This window comes from Glycine max, chromosome 6, assembly GCF_000004515.6.
Source record: "Glycine max cultivar Williams 82 chromosome 6, Glycine_max_v4.0, whole genome shotgun sequence".
In the NCBI taxonomy this organism is placed as follows: domain Eukaryota; kingdom Viridiplantae; phylum Streptophyta; class Magnoliopsida; order Fabales; family Fabaceae; genus Glycine; species Glycine max.
Genome location: NC_038242.2, coordinates 47878754 through 47900635, shown reverse-complemented (window position 1 = coordinate 47900635; position 21882 = coordinate 47878754). Strand labels below are relative to the sequence as shown.

The following is a 21882-nucleotide window of genomic DNA, read 5'->3' as shown; positions in this document are numbered from 1 at the left end:
ACTTCCATGTTATTTTGATCCTATTTTTTCTAATAATATTTTCAAAAACAAACTAAAAATTGAAAACAACATAGCAAATTAGCAATAACGTTTTAAGTTTTTTTTTTCCTGATGAAGTCAAAACGTGATGAAACCTAACAATATTTTTTTCTTGATATATATTTTTAAAATCTTAAAAAAATTGAAAATTAAAATCATTTTTAAGAAATAAAAAACAGAAAATAAGCCATCAAATCAAACGTTACCTTAATTTTTAACTAAATTTTTCAGTTTCAATTTGACAAACAAATCCCAAGTTTCATCTCATACATAAAGGAAAGTTAAATGAACAAAATCTGAATTTGTCTTTCTTATTCTATCCCAGTAAAAACAATAAAAACATCTACTCAATTGCCTTGTTGCACATGCTCTTCTAATCCATTGTCCTTGTCCTTGTCCTTGTTTGCTTTCTGGAATGAAGAAAAATTTTGGGCTTACCACCTATACTTATCTTGGGAAGAATCCAACGGCCATAAAAACGTCGAAGTTTTGGATTAGATATAATAATTCTAACAGTCGTCGAAGTTCCATCTAGTGGAGATACTAGTAGTGAAAGTAGCATTAAAAGAACGGTGTAGAAAGTGAGCAAGCATCCAATGACGCTTGTAACAATTGTGAGTAAACGGTTATTGGCCACAACTAGAACTACAGCAGCTATAAACGCCACTGGTGCTGTGAAAAAGGCACTTGACAAATATAAGAACGAAGGTTGAATTGTTAGAGTTAATTCAGACTGAAGAAATATTCCCAGAGACAGAAATCCACATGCCATTGCAGAGCTATACATAGTTATGATATTGAAGATGGTGAATATCCAGAATAATGGTTTACGAGCAAAAACTGCAGTTCCTCTAATTTTAGGGTTTGGGTCATCAGAGCTATATACACCTCCTGGTACAGTAAAAGCAGCTGCAAATGACACTGTCACCAACAACGCTGCAACAATCAAAAATGCCTCACGGATGTCTTTTCCAGGCTGTACATGTGATTGGAGTTGAAAATCAAAGGTGTCTTTTTCAGGCTGTGGTTGGCGTTGAGAATGCAACATGTGATTTACAGGGACTCCAGCTCTTTTTAATAACTCCATGGATACACTCTAGCAGAAGTAAAAATAAAAAATAATTATGCATATATAGTCAAGCAGTAGAATTTCATGTTTTGACTGAATATACAATATTAGATTAAAATTAAATAATATAAATCACAAGAATTTAATGGATTATTTTTTTAAATGACCAAAAAGAAAATAATTCTATAATAGGGACCAACAAGTTATTAAAATATAGGATTCAATATCGTTACATCTCATTTTATTTAATTACATTTTATCTTTTCTATCCATAGAAACATGTTAATCTACTTATAATGAAGTCAAGATGAAGCGCATACCTTTCTTTTACGCAACATTGGATGTTCAAAGGTCTCACTGATATCTCGAGCCGTTAAACCGTCCTTATTCGTGAGATTCAGACCAGTCCTATAATACTCTGTAATCAAGTGGATAATTTCCGGAAATAAATTTTTGGAAGCCAAATGCAATGGAGTGTTCCCATCATAGTCTTTCTGGGTTATAGATAGATCATAAGTTTTGCAATTTCTTAGTAGGTATTCTACCACACCACCTCTTCCATTCTTTGCCGCAATGTGAAGAATGTTTTGACCCTTTTGATTGAGGACAATATAAGGATTAATGGGCCATTCAAGTTCCAAGAATTCTTTTACCATCTTAACATAACCCCTTTTGCAAGCAAGATGAAGGGGAAGATAGCCCTTCTTGTTTCGTTCCAAGGCAGTTTGATCAGTTTTATCCAATTTATTTGGCAATGAATTTTTTAATAAAATACGAAATCCGTCAACATAACCAATGTCAACTGCATAATGAAGGGGAGTATTTCCATCTTCATCCCTTAAATAAACTAGCTCGGGCCTTATTGCTATTATCGCTTGTATCATAACTACAATAGAACAAATCAAAGTAAAATAGATTAGTTAGGTCTTATTTCAGGACATGATTAAACACTATTAAATATTTTAGTTGTTGGTGTATGTTTTTATTCTTCTGATTTATATTTAATTGAATGAGTTACGAATATTGTGAAGAATTATGTTTTGTATTATGGGATGATAAACGAATTAATTATGTTGGAATTGTAGATATCTTATCTTAAAAATTAAAGTTCTTATCTTAACTTAGGAGAATAATATGAGAATCAAGACATGTCAAAAGAGTAATTAATGACTAGATTTTAATGTGAACCAGTTATTAAGAAAACTAAATTAGAATTAGGTCTCTTCATAAAAAATGTAGTATGTTGCTAACAAATAACTTTAGTTTCATCTAATTTGGACTTATGTAACTATATATAAAAGAATTTGTAAGTAAAGGTCAAATTATCAAGATTTTACAATCAATTTGTATTCTTCCTAAATATTGTGTCTACATCTCACAAAGGTCATAGAGGTGTAGCATAAAGTGATAGAAGTAATACTCAAATTTTAAGAATGTTGAATAAAGTGTCATCGCTTGAAATGCCGTAATGTGAATAAAAGCCGTTGAGAAATAAAAAATCAAGAACATGTTATAAATGATATTAGAGCAAATTTCTTTTCCAGTATGATGTGATTCAAGGAAGAACTAGACAAAAGCTGGTGAGCATATAACACTCTAAACAAATCATACCAGAAAGGGATCTAGAGACCGTATAGTTATGAGACTATACAGTTGGTGATTACTTAATGAAATTAATTGATATTATTTATATCAACAAGGTGTACATATTTTTTGGTAGTCTATTACTTAAAAATTTCACGATTAAGCGTGTTAGGCTTGAAATAATTTCTGGATGGATGACATTCTAGGAAATTTGCTAAAAAGCATGTAAGTGAAAACAAAGAAGACCAAAAAATCTCATTTTAGTTTGTGGGGTCAGTCATCCATTATAAAAATAGGTAAAACTGATTATTAAGGTCTCGAAAAAAATTATTTACGTTGAAGCATTCATACCAATAAAAATGTTGAGTGAATTATCACAGTGTGAAATGCATTGTAAAAAAATCATGAATGTTATAGGTTATCCTTTAAATAAAATAGGTTGATAAATTATATGGTTATCTAACTTATTTTGAGCAAAAATGAGGTTAAATAGTTTCATCATAAATAATTGGTGGAATTTTCTTATGTACTACTTGCATGTATTAATTTAATTGAATATTTATGTTTATTTTTGCTTGGATTGGGTTAGACAATTCCTAAACTTATTTGACCCGAATTAGTTAGCAAGTTGATCAATAGACTTTTTTTGTTTATATATATATATTAACAAAAAATAAGTCTATATATGAACTGACCTCTAAATCGGAAGACTTCAACTTTATTTAACCCATGACTAGTTTTGTCGCCTAACCTAATTGTGAATAATACAAATTGGTATAAACATATTTGCGTAATTCTTTTTACAAGTTTATTCATCAAGTACATAATTCTTCTAAAAAAAAGTATATATTGGAAATTAAAGTTTTATTCAAACATACGACCATAAATGAAGCACTTTAATATTCACTTCGTCCCATTATAATTATTATAATTATTGTGTAAAAAAATATTCCAAAATAATTGTTATTTGTTTTTCAATATAATATTAATTTTTTCACATATAATTTTAATAATAGACTTAAATACATTTGAGATCTTTGATATACATTTAATTTTTATTTTAAGTGTTTAATAATTTTTTTCGTTATACCGGATCTATGATATATTAAAAGTTTTATTTAGAATTTTTATCGTTTTATTAAATGATGTCGTAATATCATCTCAATAACTCTTTTAATATATATCAATTATTGAAATTATATCTCATCATTATTTAACATTAAAAAAAATTCAAAATAAAACTTTTAATATATGAGAGACTCATAATAATAATAATAAAAATATTAAAGACTCGACAAAAATTAAATATATTTTAAGGACCTAAAATTATTTAAGCCTTAATAATATTAATGATCAATAATAAATTCTATAAATAAATTAATGATAATATAACATTAATTTCTTGTCATTTTAAAATAATAGTAATTTTGTGTAAAGAAGGATTACCTTCTTTTTGATGTTGTATAGCTGTGTGGAGTGGAGAACTTCGACGACACTGTGAAAGCGGCTGGTCCGCAGGTAATGGAATTTGCAACAGAAGTTTGAGAATTTGCTCATTACCATTCACCACTGCCAAACACAGTGGTGATCTCTTTGACTTGTTCAAACAATGGACTACATCCTTATCCTGGTCGAAAATATCTTTAACCACATCAACATCCCCACTGTAGACAGCCTCGTGCAAAGGAGTATCCCCACATTCATTTGTTTCTCTTGTTATCTCTTTATCTTTCATCTCATCATGTGTTGACTTCTTTGTGGCATATTGGGAAAGAATGAGGTTGACCATACTAGTGTTCTTGGACCTCACAGCAATATGAAGTGGAGTGTCGCCTCTTACATTTCTCCTAGTTAGAAGCACAGGAAAGAGATCACAAATCATCTCCACCATCCTTTCTTGCCCCAAATCTGCTGCCACATGAAGCAGTGAATCACCTGTTAGGGTGACTTTATCAAAAACATCAGGCAAACGTAGCTTATTTTCCTCACATTGTTGCTTCAACTCCTCACCAAATTTATCAGCATCTCCTTCTTCATCAACTTGATACAACTTGTAAATCATAGCTTTTCTAACAATTTCCTTATGCAGTAGTCCCACTTGTGAAGCTGCATCTGGACTTGGAAAATCCACATCAATTCTCAATTGGTCCATGATTTACGTATGCTAAGCGATTAAGGTTGTAATGTAATTGCACATCTGAGAACTCACAATACCTGTAGTTGGTAGCATTAATAGGTGCATAGCAATTTTTGGTTGATGTCAAGTCATATCTTTTAACCATCTTAATTACTCGTGAGTGGAAAAGGGTTTCTATCGTGGAAAAACGTGGAAAACATTGTGCAGGTTTCCCACAGCGTGGAAAAGAAATATGGTACGGATGTTTCAAATTTGTGATCTTAAATCAATATATTTTATCTTAAATTTTATTTAAAAATATTAAATTATTATTTATTTTTATTTAAGAATTTGTTGAGAAGTTCATTTAATTTTAAAATTCACTTTCAATTGTGAATCAATATTTCATATTATTTGGTCTTTTAAAATAGTAGGATAAATTTGTATTTACATAATAATTTATCTTTGTAATATTAAATGATTATCTTTGTAATAATATTTACCTATTTAAGTTTAGATGAATAAATATTATGTTTGTTACATGCATAATCAATATAAAAATATCACATTTATATTAAGTATATGCATAGGATAGGATGTAAAAAATCATTCTTGTAGGTTTAAATTTATTTTACATTCATGAACGTGTGGAGGTAATTTCTCATCCACTATAATTTCTTCCTCTCTAACCAAACATCTTGAATAAACAAAAATATTAGCTCCACTTAACTTAAACTAGAATTAATCAAAAATTTCAAAACACTTGGGCAATTAGCACTCCCATGTATCTTGAAAGACAAGGAAAAGAACACCAAAGACATATTCAAATAAAATTTGTCTGGGAAATGCATTTGACAGTTGCTTTGTTTACCTAAGAAATCAAAGACATGAAGCTTACCTCGAACCCAACACTAACAATGGCAGCGAGACTCATCTATTCAATGGCAGCCACAATGGGTCTCATGTCACCACGAATTCCCCAATCCTTGCACCAGAAACCAAAAAATGTCCTTAGGTTAACCAAAGGTTCTAGAAACAAACCTAGCTATTTAATGGAACAACACAAGTAGACGAAATGACACATACCTGTTACGAAAGTCTTCAAATGTTAACGGAGAAGAGGAGAGCGTTGGAGAATACACGGAGAAGAACAGAGCGCCAGAGAATACATCAAGAAGAAGAGAGCGCGAGCAAAATAGGTCGCGTCAAAATAATTTAAAATTTAATTTCAACATTGGTTTTCAATAAAAACCGATGTTAACAAATTGATGTTAACGTTAACATCGGTTTTGTTGAAAACCGATGTTAACATCACTTTGTTAACATCGGTTTTACAAGAACCGATGTTAACATCATTTCGTTAACATCGATTTTGTAGAAAAATGTTAACGGATACACATTATTTATAATTATGTCACTGCGTTTATGTTAACATCGGTTTTGTCAAAAACCGATATTAATCTGTCGATGTTAAAACTACTTTTTGTAGTAGTGTTAAGTTAAAAAATAACACATTTTAATTTTTACAGAAAAAAACATATTAAAATTTTTACATAAACAAATTTTAAATATTTTCATATTTATCAGAATAAAAAAAAACATGTTTTTGCATGAGAAAATTTTTGTCTTCCCAAAAACATTTTGAATAACAAAAATCTATAATTTCATTTACATAATTGATTTTCTTTACCAACTTAATATATGTTAACGAATTTTTGTATGTCTATTTATTTCTCTAATTCCTATTTCATTCATCCCAAACAACTTTTGACAGTATTATTTTTACTCTATTTTTTACTCATTATAAAAACAAAAGACAGAAAAAACTTTTTTAATTTTATTTTAAAATATTTTTTTCAAATTATTTCTCTACTCTAAAGTGTAAATCAAACAGTGTTAAAACCCTAAAAGATATGAGGAAAATTCCGCACAATGAATGACTAGCAACCCAAATGAATTGGTAGATAACTAAAAATAATAAACTAAAAGTACAGGGCAAGAATGTGAAACGAGCACAAGTTTCTGGCTTGGTGTGTGGGGGTTCAGTGATTTTGTTATTATTTTTTATTTTTTTTCTGAATAATGTAGAAAACTAATGTATATGTGTTGTGCATCTGACTACATAATAACTTTTCTTATTTCTTCACCCAATTTTATCATTTTTAACATTTTCACGGAGAATTATTATGCCGTGATAGATATTGCTAGAAAAAGAAAACATCAAATCAGTGTTCATAATTCATAACTAATTTAAACAAGATCGGATTAGAAATACCATATTTAGCTCCTCGATCTTCAATTCCTTTTAAGGTTCTACTTCTACCCAGGGAAATTTTCTTATGTTCTATTTATAGATATTTTTTATTCCATTCTTAATTGTTAATTAAAGGATTTAAATTAAAAATTATAAATTGATTGTGCAAGTTTCCTTTTCTTTTTAAATTGCTTGCAACTTCAGGAACGGATTACAGAAGAGGGAGCAGGACAAGGATCCGGATTCCCTATTCAGCACTTCCATGTTATTTTGATCCTATTTTTTCTAATAATATTTTCAAAAACAAACTAATTAATTAAAATTAAACACTGTCTTTGATTGATTTAATTAAAATTAAAAAACTGACTTGTGGTGCTCATCACTGTCCTTGGTTCGCTAATCAGCTAATCTACACATACGCATACTCTTCACTCCTCCATCATGGTGTGGTGATCAGGGAAGATAAGAACCCAACAAACCGTTAAACCGTCTTTATTTCTGAGATTCAGATCAGTCCCATCATACTCTGGAATCAAGTAGATAACTTCCTGAAACTTATATAAGACCTTACCCACTTCTTTCCTAGATATCAATTATTAATTGATCATTCCATTCGAATCGCCATTTTCTTTTTCTCAACAATATCTCGAGCCGTTAAACCCTTGTTATTCAAGAGTTTCACATTAGTTTTCTTATCTTGTGTAATAAAGTATAAAAATTTAGGAAATAAATTTATTGAAGCCAAATGCAATGGTGTTCCCATCATAGTCTTTCTGGTTTATACTGCATTGATCAATCTTCCGATTTCTCATTAGGTATTGTATCGCATTACTTCTTCCATTCTTTGCAGCAACGTGAAGAATGTTTTGACCCTTTTGATTGAGAACATGAGGATTTACATTCCATTTGTTTTGAAGGAATTTTTTTACAACTTCAACAGGACCTTTTTTGCAAGCAAGGTGAATAGGAAGGTTACTCTTTTTGTTTCTTTCCAAGCCAATTTGATCTGATTTCTTTAATGAATTTCTAAGAGTATAGCAAATCCCTCAACATAATCGATGTGAGCTGCGTAATGAAGGGGAGTACCACCATCTTCGTCCCTTAAATAAACTAGCTCGGGTCTTTCTCTATTATATGTTGTATTAGATCCACAATTGAATAAAACAAAGTAAAATAATTTAATTAGGAGCTTGCTAAGGAAAAATTAATTAAAGATATATTTCCTAATCAAAATTAAGTTGATAGCCGTTTAATATAATGAGTATGTCTAATAAGAATGTAAATGATTCAAACTATTCATAAATTATTCAAATTTCATTTATTAAATGTTTAATCAAGTTTGATTGTTTAATTAAATGAGTAAATTAAAACTTAAATTTAAACTTAAATTTAGATTTAATTATTTAGATGAGACAAACTCAAACTTTACAAGTTTATTGTTATGGTAATAATAAGTTATTTCTAACTTACTAACTTATTATTGTAATTTTAATGGTAATTTATATTGTAAGTAGGCTAGATAGAGCAGCTAGCCCAACCTATTTTAGGTCTAGCTAGTCAAATAGAAATCCCCTTCACAAGCGTCAAACGCCCTCCATGAAGCTAATGGGCTCATAAAAATATTCTTTCATGTTTAGCTCCCTTGGCATATGCTAGTTGGCCAGTTACGGTGGACATATAGTTAATAAAAAAATAATTTAAAAACAAACATGTGGCCAAAAAATAAAAATAAAGACTAAATTAAATATTAGTAAAATTAACTAAAAATAAAAAATCATATTTAAAGAAAATTTTGCGGGTGTTGACTTGCTATAACCCGCGATAGAGAACTTGAATCTGTTTAATTCGTAACTTACATAAAAACAAGTATATAAAAAAAACATTTAAACGAATGAATTGAACCTATATTTTTTGTGGTCTCACTTAACAGAAATTAATTGTAAATCCTAGGGCTGTATCAAAATTTATAAAAAAAGAATACCAGGACCCCAGGTTCAAATTTATAAACCCAGCTTCATAAGTTTATGAAACGAGTGTTTAATTAAAATACCATATGTGATTCGACATCCAAACCTACATGCATCCATTTTGTGCATTGGTTAAATTCACAATTGATGCAAAAAGTCATATTTTACATTTGTTATATGTATAATTAATATAAAAATATCATATTTAATTACATTAATTGTATGCATAGTTGGTCTAAAAAATCATTCTTATAAGTTTGAATTTATCTAAGTTTAAGTTCATGTTAAAAAATAACACATTTTAATTTAAAAAAAAACATATTAAAAAATTTACATAAACAAATTTTTAACATTTTCATATTTATGAGAATAAAAAAATATATTTTTGCATGAGCAAATTTTTGCTTTCACAAAAACATTTTGAATAACAAAAATTGATCTATAATTTCATTTACATAATGATTTTCTTTACCAAATTAATATATGCATCATAATTAATTGTTTGTGCAACTTAATGAATTTTTATGTTTCTATTTATTTCATTCATACCAAACAACTTTTCACAGTATTATTTCTTACTCATTACAAAAACAAACAACAGAATAAAACTTCTTTATTTCTATTTTAAAATTTCTCTTTTTTTTCAAATTATTTCTCTACTCTAAAGTTTCTACTCTAAAGCGATTAATTTATTTATTCTTTTTTGATTGATGGCACTGGACTATTTATTATTATCAGATTCAGTAATATATGTCTCCGTATTGAGGGAGTAATCACAGTGTAGAAACTTTTTATTTTTTTCTGAATAATGTAGAAACTAATGTATCTGTGTTGTGCATCTGACTGCATAGTAACTTTTCTTATTTCTTCACCCAATTCTATCATATTTTACATTTTCACGGAGAATTATTATGCCGTGATTGATATTGCTAGAAAAAGAAAACATCAAATCAGTGTTCATAATTCATAAATAATTTAAACAAGATCGGATTAGAAATACCATATTTATCTCCTCTTCAATTCCTTCTAAGGTTCTACTTCTACCCAGGGAAATTTCCTTATGTTCTATTTATAGATATTTTTTATTCCATTCTTAATTGTTAATTAAAGGATTTAAAATTCTAAATTGATTGTGCAAGTTTCCTGCAGCATCACGACCTTTTTTCTTTTTCTTTTGAAATTGCATGCAACTTCAGGAACGGATTACAGAACAGGGAGCAGGACAATCTGGATTCAAAAACAGACTAAAAATTGAAAACAACATAGCAATAACGTTTTAAGTTTTTTTTTTTTCCTGATGAAGTCAAAACGTACGTGATGACACCTAACAATATTTTTTTCTCGATATATATTTTTAAAATGTTATAAAAAATTGAAAATAAAAATCATTTTTAAGAAATAAAAAACAGAAAATAAGCCATCAAATCAAACATTACCTTAATTTTAAACTAAATTTTTCAGATTCAATTTGACAAACAAATCCCAAGTTTCATGTCATAGATAAAGGAAAGTTAAATGAACAAGATCTGAATTGTCTTTCTTATTCTATCCCAGTAAAAACAATAAAAACTTCTACTCAATTGCCTTGTTGCACATGCTCTTCTAATCCATTGTCCTTGTCCTTGTTTGCTTTCTGAGAATGAAGAAGATTTTTGGGCTTACCACCTATATTTCTCGAGAAAAAACTCCTCAAACTGGAATAAATAAGTGGAAGTGATGACTTAGATTTAATTTCATCAGTCATCAAAGTTTCATTTGCTCGAGATTATTTTATTACAAAAAAGTAGAGGATATAGTGCAAGGCTCCAATGAGGATTGTAGCACCTGCGAGTAAACGGTTATTGGCCACAACTAGAAGTACAGCAGCCAAAAAGGCCACTGATGCTGCGAGAAAGGCACATGTCAAAAACAAGTCCGAAAAACGACTTAATTTAGACCGATTAACTATTCCCACAGACAGAAGTCCACATGCCATTGCAGAGCTATACATAGTTATGGTATTGAAGATGATGAATATCCAGAATACTGAATTACCAGCAAAAACTGCAGTTCCTCTAATTTTAGGGTTTGGGTCATCAGAGCTATATACACCTCCTGGTACAGTAAAACCAGCTGCAAATGACACTGTCATCAACAACGCTGCAACAATCAAAAATGCCTCACGGGTGTCTTTTTCAGACAGTGATTTGCGTTGAAAATCAGAGGTGTCTTTTTCAGGCTGTGGTTGGCGTTGAGAATGCAACATGTGATTTACAGGGACTCCAGCTCCTTTTGATAACTCCATGGATAAAATCTAGCCACATGGAAATATTGTAAAATTTCAAAGTAGAAAAGCAGAGGTAAAGATAACATAAAAAATAATTATGCATATATAGTCAAGCAGTAGAATTTCATGTTGTGACTGAATATACAATAATAGATTAAAATTAAATAATATAAATCACAAGAGTTTAATAGATTATTTTTTTAAATGACCAAAAAGAGAATAATTCTATAATGGGGACCAACAAGTTATTAAAACATAGGATTCAATATCGTTACATCTCATTTTATTTAATTAAATTTTATCTTTTCTATCCATAGAAACATGTTAATCTACTTATAATGAAGTCAAGATGAAGCACATACCTCTCTTCCACGTAACATTGGATGTTCAAAGGTCTTACTGATATCACCAGCCGTTAAACCGTCTTCATTCGTGAGATTCAGATCAGTCCTCTTATCCTCTGTGATCAAGCTGATAACTTGCTGAAATAAATTTTTGGAAGCCAAATGCAATGGAGTGTTCCCATCATAGTCTTTCTGGTTTATATGTAGATGACCAGTGTTGCAATTTCCTAGTAGGTATTCTACCACATTATCTCTTCCATTCTTTGCCGCAATGTGAAGAATGTTTTGACCCTTTTGATTGAGGAGAACATAAGGATTAATGGGCCATCCGGATCCAGGTTCAAAGAATTCTTTTACCATCTCAACACAACCCCTTTTGCAAGCAAGATGAACGGGAAGATGGCCCTTCTTGTTTCGTTCCAAGGCAGTTTGATCCAATTTATTTAGCAAAGAATTTTTAAATAAAATACGAAATCCGTCAACATAACCAATGTCAACTGCATAATGAAGGGGAGTATTTCCGTCTTCATCCCTTAAATAAACTAGCTCGGGCCTTATTTCTATTATCGCTTGTATCATAACTACAATAGAACAAATCAAAGTAAAATAAATTAGTTAGATCTTGTTTCAGGACATGATTAAACAATATTAAATATTTTTGTTGTTGGTATATGTTTTTATTCTTCTCATTTATATTTAGTTGAATGAGTTAGGAATATTGTGATGATTCATGTTTTGTATTATGGGATGATAAACGAATTATGTTGAAATTGTAGATATCTTATCTTAAAAATTAAAGAGTAATCAATGACTAGATTTTAATGTGAACGAGTTATTAAGAAGATCAAATTAGAATTAGATGTCTTCATAAAAAATGTAGTGCTAGATGTTATTAACAAATAATTTTAGTTTCACCTAATTTGGACTTATGTAACTCTATATATAAAATAATTTGTAAGCAAAGGTCAAACTGTCAAGATTCTACAATCAATTTGTATTCTTCCTAAATATTGTGTCTACATTTCACAAAGGTCATAGAGGTGTAGCATAAAGTGATAGAAGTAAATTCAAATCTTAAGGATGTTGAATAAAGTATCATCGCGTGAAATGTCATAGTATGAAGGAAAGCCGTCAAGAAATCAAAAATCAATGATATGTTACAAATGATATTAGAGTAAACTTCTTTTTCGGTACAATGAGGTTCAAAGAAGAATCAGGAAAAAGCTGGTGAACATATAACACTTTAAACAAATCATACCAGAAAGGGATCTAGAGACTGTATAGTTATGAGACTATATGGTTGATGATTACTTGAATTAATTAATTAATATTATTTATATTAACAAGGTGTACATATTTTTCGGTAGTCTATCACTTAAAAATTTCACGGTTAAGTGTGTTAGGCTTGAAAAAATTTCGGGATGGATGACATTCTAGGAAATTTGTTATAAAGCATGTAAGCGAGAACAAAGTATGTTGAATTGATTGTGGGGTTAGTCATTTTAATTTGTGGGGTCAGTCATCCATCATAAAAAATAGGTAGAATTGATTGTTAAGGTCTTGGAAAAAATTATTTACATTGAAGTATTCATACCAATAAGAATGTTGAGTGGATTGTCACAGTGTGAAGTGCAGTAACGTAGAGAAGTAAAAAAATCATGAATGATATAAGTTATCCTTTAAATAAAATAGGTTGATAAAATTATATGGTTATCTAACTTATTTTGAGCAAAAATGAGATTAGATAATTTCATCATAAATAATTGGTGGAATTTTCTTATGTACTACTTTAAATAGTTATTTGCATGTATTAAACAATTCCTAAACTTATTAGACCCGAATTAGTTAGCAAGTTGATTCATAGGCTTTATATATATATATACACACACAAAAAGTAAGTCTATGGACTTACCTTTGAATCGGAAGACTTCAACTTTATTTAACCCATGACTAGTTTTGCCTAACCTAATTGCGAATAATACGGATTGGTATAAACATATTTGTCTAATTCTATTTACAAGTTTATTTATCAAGTACTTAATTCTTGTAAAAAAAAAAAAGTATTTAATTGGAAACTAAATGTTTATTCAAACAAACGGACCATAAATCAAGCACTTTAATATTCACTTAGTCTCATCATAATTATTATAATTATTGTGTAAAAAAATACTCAAAATAATTATTATTTTAATTTTTTAATATGACATTAATTTTTTATTACACTGGATGTATGATATATCAAAAATTATGTTCAAAATTCCTGTGGTTAAATGATGTCATCATATCATCTCAATAACACTATCAATATATATCAATTATTAGAATAATATCTCATCATTATGACAAGATTCTGAATAAAACTATTAATATATAAGAAACTCAACAAAAATTGAATATATTCTAAGGACTTAAAAGTTATTTAAGTCTTAATAATATTAATGATAAATAATAAAATCCATAAATAAATTAATGATAATATAACATTAATTTCTTATCATTTAAAATAATAGTAATTTGGTGTAAAGAAGGATTACCTCTTTTTTGATGCTGTATAGCTGTGTGGAGTGGAGAACTTAGACGACACTGTGAAAGCGGCTGGTCCGCAGGTAATGGAATTTGCAACAGAAGTTCGAGAATTTGCTCATTACCATTCACCACTGCCAAACACAGTGGTGATCTCTTTGACTTGTTCAAACAATGGACTACAGCCTTATCCTGGTCGAAAATATCTTTAACCACATCAACATCCCCACTGTAGACAGCCTCGTGCAAAGGAGTATTCCCACATTCATTTGTTTCTCTTGTTATCTTTTTATCTTTCATCTCATCATATGTTGACTGCTTTGTGGCATATTGGGAGAGAATCAACTTGACTGTCTCATATTTCTTAGACCTCGCAGCAACATGAAGTGGAGTGTCACCTCTTACATTTCTCCTAATTAGAAGCAAAGGAAAGAGATCACAAATCCTCCCCACAATCATTTCTTTCCCCAAATCTGCTGCCACATGAAGCAGTGAATCACCTGCTATGGTGACTTTATCAAAAACATCAGACAAACGTAGCTTATTTTCCTCAGATTGTTGCTTCAACACCATAACAAAGTTAGCACCATCTCCTTCTTCAACAGCTTCAGACAACTTGTAAATCATAGTTTTTCCAACAATTTCCTTATGCAGTAGTCCCACTTGTGAAGCTGCATCTGGACTTGGGAAATCCACATTAATTCTCCGTTCGGCCATGATTTACGTATGCTAAGCGATTAAGGTTGTAATGTAATTGCACAGCTGAGAGCTCACAATACCTGTAGTTGGTAGTATTAATCAAGCTAGGAGTGAAGGTGTTGTGTTTGTGTACGTGGGAGTAGTAAATGAATTAAATAATTAAAATATATTATTTTTATTAATGAATTAAATAATTAATTGGCATCTATCATTATCGATCAAAGGATGGGGTGTGAGTGTAAATGGATATGGTATATGGTATTGGTTGGTAGAAAATTCTTGGTTGAAGTGAAGTCAATTTTTCACTTAGTCTACTTCCATTCCCACGCCGCCATCTTAGACTCTTCGTTTGTGACAGCCTGGCAAGACAATGGCAAAGACTTTAACAAGTCAATTTTTGTTTTTTTTTTTCTCAAAGACAGAGACCTCTTGAACTCTTCCAGCAATAAATGATTTGTTCTTCTGTACAATCAAACCTAATAATGATCAAGCATTTTATCGCATGTTTAATTTAAGGGATATAATTATTTTTCATATACCATATGTTGGTTCCTATTTAACATATTTATGCACAAATTTATAATTATTATGATGGATGATATATAGATGCAAAATAAAGCATAATATATATTTTAGAATTTAAATAAGTTGAGATAAAATCATATACTTATTAATATTCACTTTATCTAAACATAAACATATATATTCACTTCCAGGTTTTTTTTGGTTCGTTTAGATTGTTTTTTGGTTCTTGAAAACTTCCAGTTACTTATATCTAGTTCGTATATTTTTTTTCAGGAAAAAAGAAACCCAATAAAATGAAGTAAATTTGTAAGTTGTGCGCTGTGTTTTATTTCAATGCTTAGTGTCTTAGTGATTAATTAATTAATGAAGTAAATATATATATATATATATTTGTTTTTTATAAGTAAACGTTGATTACTTTTATTTTATTTAATGAGATTATGTTGAAAATATTCTTCATTTAATAATGAATAATTTATGTTTGATGTCAAATTTCAAGAATAATTTTTTAAAAAATAATTATTTATTCTATTTATAATATTTTTTGAATTTCTAACCGTTTACTTGTCTCCCTCACCAATCCTTGTCTCTCTAACTGTCACGGCTTTAAAACCTATGTCGTCATTGTCGCTCACGATGATTTTAGGACCAGGGTCCATGATTGAGGTTGTTCATCCTCTCACGGCATCTCGGTTACCAGTTTGCAGCATCCGAGTTTTTAGGACCACGGTCCATGATTTTTAGTACTTTAAATTTAAAGTTTTTTTAGTTCTCATGTATCGTTTGAGTAAAAAAAAATAAGAGATGATAATTTATGACAATTTTTCACAACTTTTATTGTTTAGGGTCAACAGAATAATAAGAGCCTAGACATTTGATTCTTAGCCGTTAGACTCTTTGATTTTTGACTTATTAATATTTGAATATATTTATTTATTGTCATATAGTTAATTAACTATAAAATTACACATTATCTATAAGATATAATTATTTTTTAGTTTTTATCGATAAGTTAATATTTATCCCTAACATTATTATCTAGTTATCGATTATTATTTATAAATCAAAAATTATCTATAAAGATTATAATAATTCATATAAACAAGAATCAACCGTTACACTTCACTAATATATATACAAGTTTCATCGAATTCTTAACACCACAATTTCACATACTTCAGCACACGACCAAAAAACATATATCTCTCTTTCACTCACTCGAACTTATATTTAGACATGTACTTAAGCGTTAGAGTCATTTGTTTTACAAATTTTTTCTCTTATCTTCTTAATAAAGATATCTTACGAACCGACGTGTAAAATCTAGGAATTTATATTTATTATGTCTATCTTGACAAAGCAATTTCAGATTTTGATAAATACACAATCAGAGTGTTTGGTTTTTTATTTTATATTATAAAGTACAATTTAGGACAATTAAAAACTATCAAAATCAAGTTAATGAAAAAAATTAAAGCAATATTTAAAATAGTTAATGAATTTATAATTTTTTTTTACATGATTCAGACATATTTTAATAGTCAAAAAGTTTTCATAAATTATAAATCTTTTATTCCATGTGTTGCTAACATTATGCATAAGGACTTAAAAACATATTTTATAAATTTCAAAAGATTAAAAAAATTAATTCAAAATTAAAGGATTAAGATATATTTTTTTCATTAATGAATTAAATAATTAATTGGCATCTACCATTATCGATCAAAGGATGGGGTGTGTGAGTGTATATAATTCTTGGTTGAATTGAAGTCAATTTTTCACTCGTCTACTTCCGTTCCCACGCCGCCATCTTAGACTCTTCGTTTGTGACAGCCTAGCAAGACAATGGCAAAGACTTTAACAAGTCAATTTTTGTTTTTTTTTTTTCTTTTCTCAAAGACAGACCTCTTGAACTCTTCCAGCAATAAATGATCTGTTCTTCTGTACAATCAAACCTAATAATGATCAAGCATTTTATCGCATGTTTAATTTAAGGGATATAATTATTTATCATATACCATATGTTGGTTCCTATTTAATATATTTATGCACAAATTTATAATTATTATGATGGATGATATATAGATGCAAAATAAAGCATAATATATATTTTAGAATTTAAATAAGTTTAGATAAAATCATATACTTATTAATATTCACTTTATCTAAACATAAACATATATATTCACTTCCAGGTTTTTTTTGGTTCGTTTAGATTTTTTTTGGTTCTTGAAAACTTCCAGTTACTTATATCTAGTTCGTATATTTTTTTTAAGAAAAAAGAAACCTAATAAAATGAAGTAAATTTGTAAGTTGTGCGCTGTGTTTGATTTCAATGGTTAGTGTCTTAGTGATTAATTAATTAATGAAGTAAATATAAATATATATATATATATATATATATATATATTTGTTTTTTATAATAAACGTTGATTACTTTTATTTTATTTAATAAGATTATATTGAAAATATTCTTCTTTTAATAATGAATAATTTATGTTTAATGTCAAATTTCAATGATGGATAATTTTTTTAAAAATAATTATTTATTTCTTAAAAATAACACAATTTAAGAACCCAACAAACCCCTCAAGGTTCTTAATTAGCTGCATTTTATCATTTTACATTTCTTCGGTATGATTTGCCAATACTATTTGCTCTCATTCTTACTTATTTAACAAATATTTCATGACTTACATTAGTTAGTTTCATGTAGTTTTTTTTGTTTTTTAAATTTAAGTTAAAAATCTATAAATACGAATTTGTGGAATTTTTAAATATTTTTTTCATCTAATGTTTTTTTTTTGTTTTTTCAGCTTCTCTTTGTATATCGATCCTGTCAAAGATGAGGTATTTGGTCCTTTGAATTCTTCTTAAAAATAATTATTTAATTTTAAAAATTTGTCTTAGGAATTATAATAAATTTATATAAAAAATTATAATAACTTTATTTTATATGAAATTATCTTAGGAATTTTTATTTTCTTAATCTCTTGTAATTAATATTAAAATTTATTTATAAAATTAATATTTAAATAATAGATTAAATATAAATAATACATAAACCTCTTATTTTGATTTAATCTATCATTTAAATATTTATTTAAAAAATAAATTTTACTATTAATATTAATTACAAATCATGTTTATATTAATTATTTTTAATTATTTATATTTTTTCTGATGGAATATCAAGCAGAAAAAATATCAATAATTAAAAATAATATTTAATTTAAAGACGATGCTTACAAAATCACCGTTTTTGAACATAAACATTCTAAGATAGTGTTTATGTAAACATGTCTTTGAAAGGTCCCTACTTTTTAAGACAATATTTTTAACCCGTCGTTGAAAATTTTAAGTTTCCACAACGTGAGATTCAACAATTGTCTTATTTTTTGACCGTCTTAAAAAAACTTTTTTATAATAATGTATTTTTAATAACTCCATGGATACAATCTAGCTACATGGAAATATTGTAAAATTTCAAAGTAGAAAAACAGAAGTAAACATAAAAAATAATTATGCATATATAATCAAGCAGTAGAGTGTCATGTTGTGACTGAATATCCAATAATAGATTAAAATTAAATAATATACATCACAAGAGTTTAATAGATTATTTTTTTAAATGACCAAAAAGAAAACAATTCTATAATAGGGACCATCAAGTTATTAAAATATAGGATTCAATATCGTTACATCTCATTTTATCTTTTCTATCCATAGAAACATGTTAATCTACTTATAATGAAGTCAAGATGAAGCACATACCTCTCTTCTGCGCAACATTAGATGTTCAAACCGTTAAACCGTCTTTATTCCTGAGATTCAGATCAGTCCCATCATACTCTGTAATCAAGTAGATAACTTCCGGAAACAAATATAAGACCTTAGCCACTTCTTTCCTAGATATCAATTATTAATTGATCATTCCTTTCGAATCACCATTTTCTTTTTCTCAACAATATCTCGAGCCGTTAAACCCTTGTTATTCTAGAGTTTCACATTAGTTCTCTTATCTTGTGTAATAAAGTATAAAAATTTAGGAAATAAATTTATTGAAGCCAAATGCAATGGTGTTCCCATCATAGTCTTTCTGGTTTATACTGCATTGATCTATCTTCCGATTTCTCAATAGGTATTGTACCACATTACTTCTTCCATTCTTTGCAGCAACGTGAAGAATGTTTTAATTTGACCCTTTTGATTGAGAACATGAGGATTTACATTCCATTTATTTTGAAGGAAATTTTTTACAACTTCAACATGACCTTTTTTGCAAGCAAGGTGAATAAGAAGATTACTCTTTTTGTTTCTTTCCAAGCCAATTTGATCTGATTTCTTTAATGAATTTCTAAGAGTATATCAAATCCCTCAACATAACCAATGTAAGCTGCGTAATGAAGGGGAGCACCACCATCTTCGTCTCTTAAATAAACTAGCTCGGGTCTTTCTCTATTATATGTTGTATTAGATCTACAATTGAATAAAACAAAGTAAAATAATTTAATTAGGATCTTGCTAAGGAAAAATTAATTAAAGATATATTTCCTAATAAAAACTAAGTTGTATAGCCGTTTAATATAATGAATATGTCTAATAAAAATGTAAATGAGTCAAATTATTCATAAATTATTCGAATTTTATTTATTAAATTTTGATCAAATTGATTTATTTAATTAAATAAGCAAACTAAAGCTTAAATTTAGATTTAATTATTTAGATGAAACAAACTCAAACTTTACAAGTTCATTGTTATGGTAAGTTTTATTATAATTAGTTATTTCCAACTTAATTACTAACTTATTATTGTAATTTTGATGGTAATTTATATTGTAAGTAGGCTAGATAGAGCAGCCAGCCCAACCTATTTTAAGTCTAGCTAGTTAAATACAAATCCCCTTCACATGCGTCAAACGCCCTCTATGAAGCTAAAATGCTCATAAAAATATTCACTCATGTTTAGCTCCCTTGGCATATGCAAGTTGGCCAGTTACGTTGGACATATAGTTAATAAAAAAATAATAATTTAAAAACAAACATGTGGCCAAAAAATAAAAATAAAGACTAAATTAAATATTAGTAAAATTAACTAAAAATAACAAATCATATTTAAAGAAAATTTTGCGGGTGTTGACTTGCTATAACCTGCGATAGAGAACTTGCAAGTTTAATTCATAACTTACACAAAAACAAGAAAAAAAAAACATTTAAACGAATGAATTGAACCTATATTTTTTGTGGTCTCACTTAACACAAATTAATTGTAAATCCTAGGGCTGTATCAAAATTTATAAAAAATACCAGGACCCCAGGTTCCAATTTATAAACCCAGTTCCATAAGTTTATGAAACGGGTGTTTAATTAAAATACCATATGTGAAAAGAAAAAAAAAATGTAGAGTAAAGAAGGAATACCAGGATCCTGTTTCTGTACGGCTGCATGCAATGGAGAGTTTCCAATGAACTGTTGTGGAAGTGGCTTATCTGCAGGGACTAGAATTTCCAATAAACGATTCAGAATTTCTTTATTTCCTCTCAAAACTGCCAAATATTGTGGTGATTGCCTTGATTTGTTCAAATAATAGACCACATCATTATCCACAAGTAAAATCTCTTTAATCACACCAACATCACCATCACTGTAGACAGCCTCGTGCAAAGGAGTGTCCCCATATTCATTCTTTTCTTTTGTTATCTCTTTATCTTCTCTATGGCTTAATTGGAGAGAATGAACCTGATCTATGGTAGAGTTCTTAGACCTCACAGCAGCATCAAGTACAGTGTCACTTTTCACGTTTCTTCTTAAAAGAAGCTCAGGAAAGTGATCACAAATCAACTCTACAATCTTTTCTTTCCCAAGATTTGCTGCCAAATGAAGCAATGAATCACCAGTCCAGGTTACTTGATAAAAAAACAGCAGACAAAGGTAGGTTCCTTTCTCTACAAACCTTACCCAACACGTTAATAAAGCTATCCATGTCTCCATTTTCAACAGCTTCATTCAACTCTGAAGTAATAACTTTATTTGTTCTCCCCAACAAGTTCCTTGTGCTGTAATCTTCGTTGTGAAGCTGCACCTTGTTGACTTGAGCATTGTGTGTTCTTCAGTATCTTCATCCTCTCGTTGCATCTCCCAAACTGATAGGAGTCTGCAAATGATTAGGACCTATGATTTACACTAAAGGCAGGAAGATGAAGGTTGTAATGTAATCACAACAAGTGTAAATTAACCCGCAATATATATAGCGACACATTTATCTATAATTATTTTATTCACGAATTAAATAATTAATTTACATTTACCATTTTCAAAAGGATAGTGTTGTCTATCAAGCATGTAGATCTTTCATTTAATTAAAAGTTGAGTTTGAATTTAGAATATATAATTGTCTACTTTAAATATTGGGAGAATCTTTGTTGGGGATACAAGCCGGGTGGGCCAGCTAAAGAGAAAGGCAATTAATTAAATTATCGGCTCATCAATAAAAATA

The 21882-nt window shown here is 28.8% G+C and overlaps 3 protein-coding genes across 6 annotated transcripts; all 3 read right to left on the bottom strand.

The window, feature by feature from the left end:
- Positions 1 to 223: 223 nt before the first annotated feature.
- Positions 224 to 7113, bottom strand: LOC102659999 (protein ACCELERATED CELL DEATH 6). 3 transcript variants are annotated; one of them, XM_041016723.1, is made up of 6 exons: positions 7084 to 7107; positions 5895 to 5907; positions 5707 to 5793; positions 4139 to 4906; positions 1429 to 1994; positions 224 to 1135 (listed from the first exon to the last, which is right to left on the bottom strand). In XM_041016723.1, exons 4-6 carry the CDS (start codon positions 4842 to 4844, stop codon positions 413 to 415), a joined length of 1995 nt encoding a protein of 664 aa, XP_040872657.1. In that variant the 5' UTR covers positions 4845 to 4906; positions 5707 to 5793; positions 5895 to 5907; positions 7084 to 7107; the 3' UTR covers positions 224 to 412. The 3 variants fall into 3 exon arrangements, with proteins under 3 accessions (XP_040872657.1, XP_040872658.1, XP_025984798.2); XM_041016724.1 differs by having other exon boundaries at positions 4139 to 4804; positions 7084 to 7101; XM_026129013.2 differs by having other exon boundaries at positions 4139 to 4804; positions 5895 to 7113.
- A 3338-nt stretch (positions 7114 to 10451) lies between these two features.
- On the bottom strand, positions 10452 to 15000 carry LOC100807943 (protein ACCELERATED CELL DEATH 6). 2 transcript variants are annotated; one of them, XM_041016722.1, is made up of 4 exons: positions 14174 to 15000; positions 11658 to 12220; positions 11064 to 11322; positions 10452 to 10913 (listed from the first exon to the last, which is right to left on the bottom strand). In XM_041016722.1, the coding sequence occupies exons 1-4, from the start codon at positions 14877 to 14879 to the stop codon at positions 10795 to 10797; spliced, it is 1647 nt and encodes a 548-aa protein (XP_040872656.1). In that variant the 5' UTR covers positions 14880 to 15000; the 3' UTR covers positions 10452 to 10794. The 2 variants fall into 2 exon arrangements, with proteins under 2 accessions (XP_040872656.1, XP_006582322.1); XM_006582259.3 differs by having other exon boundaries at positions 10452 to 11322.
- A 4581-nt stretch (positions 15001 to 19581) lies between these two features.
- LOC121175087 (POTE ankyrin domain family member G) lies at positions 19582 to 21531 on the bottom strand. Its single transcript, XM_041016721.1, has 2 exons — positions 20807 to 21531; positions 19582 to 19865 (listed from the first exon to the last, which is right to left on the bottom strand). Exons 1-2 carry the CDS (start codon positions 21390 to 21392, stop codon positions 19828 to 19830), a joined length of 624 nt encoding a protein of 207 aa, XP_040872655.1. The 5' UTR covers positions 21393 to 21531; the 3' UTR covers positions 19582 to 19827.
- Positions 21532 to 21882: the final 351 nt, after the last annotated feature.

Excerpts from the sequence above, each read along its gene's own strand:
- LOC102659999 (XM_041016723.1), bottom strand. The coding sequence starts at position 4,844 with ATGGACCAATTGAGAATTGATGTGGATTTTCCAAGTCCAGATGCAGCT. Across the intron at positions 1,995-4,138 it reads TATACAACATCAAAAAGAAG|TTATGATACAAGCGATAATA; the intron begins GTAATCCTTCTT and ends GTTCTATTGTAG. Across the intron at positions 1,136-1,428 it reads CAATGTTGCGTAAAAGAAAG|AGTGTATCCATGGAGTTATT; the intron begins GTATGCGCTTCA and ends TACTTCTGCTAG.
- LOC121175087 (XM_041016721.1), bottom strand. The coding sequence starts at position 21,392 with ATGAAGCTGTTGAAAATGGAGACATGGATAGCTTTATTAACGTGTTGG. Across the intron at positions 19,866-20,806 it reads CGTACAGAAACAGGATCCTG|ATCTAATACAACATATAATA; the intron begins GTATTCCTTCTT and ends ATTCAATTGTAG.
- LOC100807943 (XM_006582259.3), bottom strand. The coding sequence starts at position 14,879 with ATGGCCGAACGGAGAATTAATGTGGATTTCCCAAGTCCAGATGCAGCT. Across the intron at positions 12,221-14,173 it reads TATACAGCATCAAAAAAGAG|TTATGATACAAGCGATAATA; the intron begins GTAATCCTTCTT and ends GTTCTATTGTAG. Across the intron at positions 11,323-11,657 it reads CAATGTTACGTGGAAGAGAG|ATTTTATCCATGGAGTTATC; the intron begins GTATGTGCTTCA and ends CCATGTGGCTAG.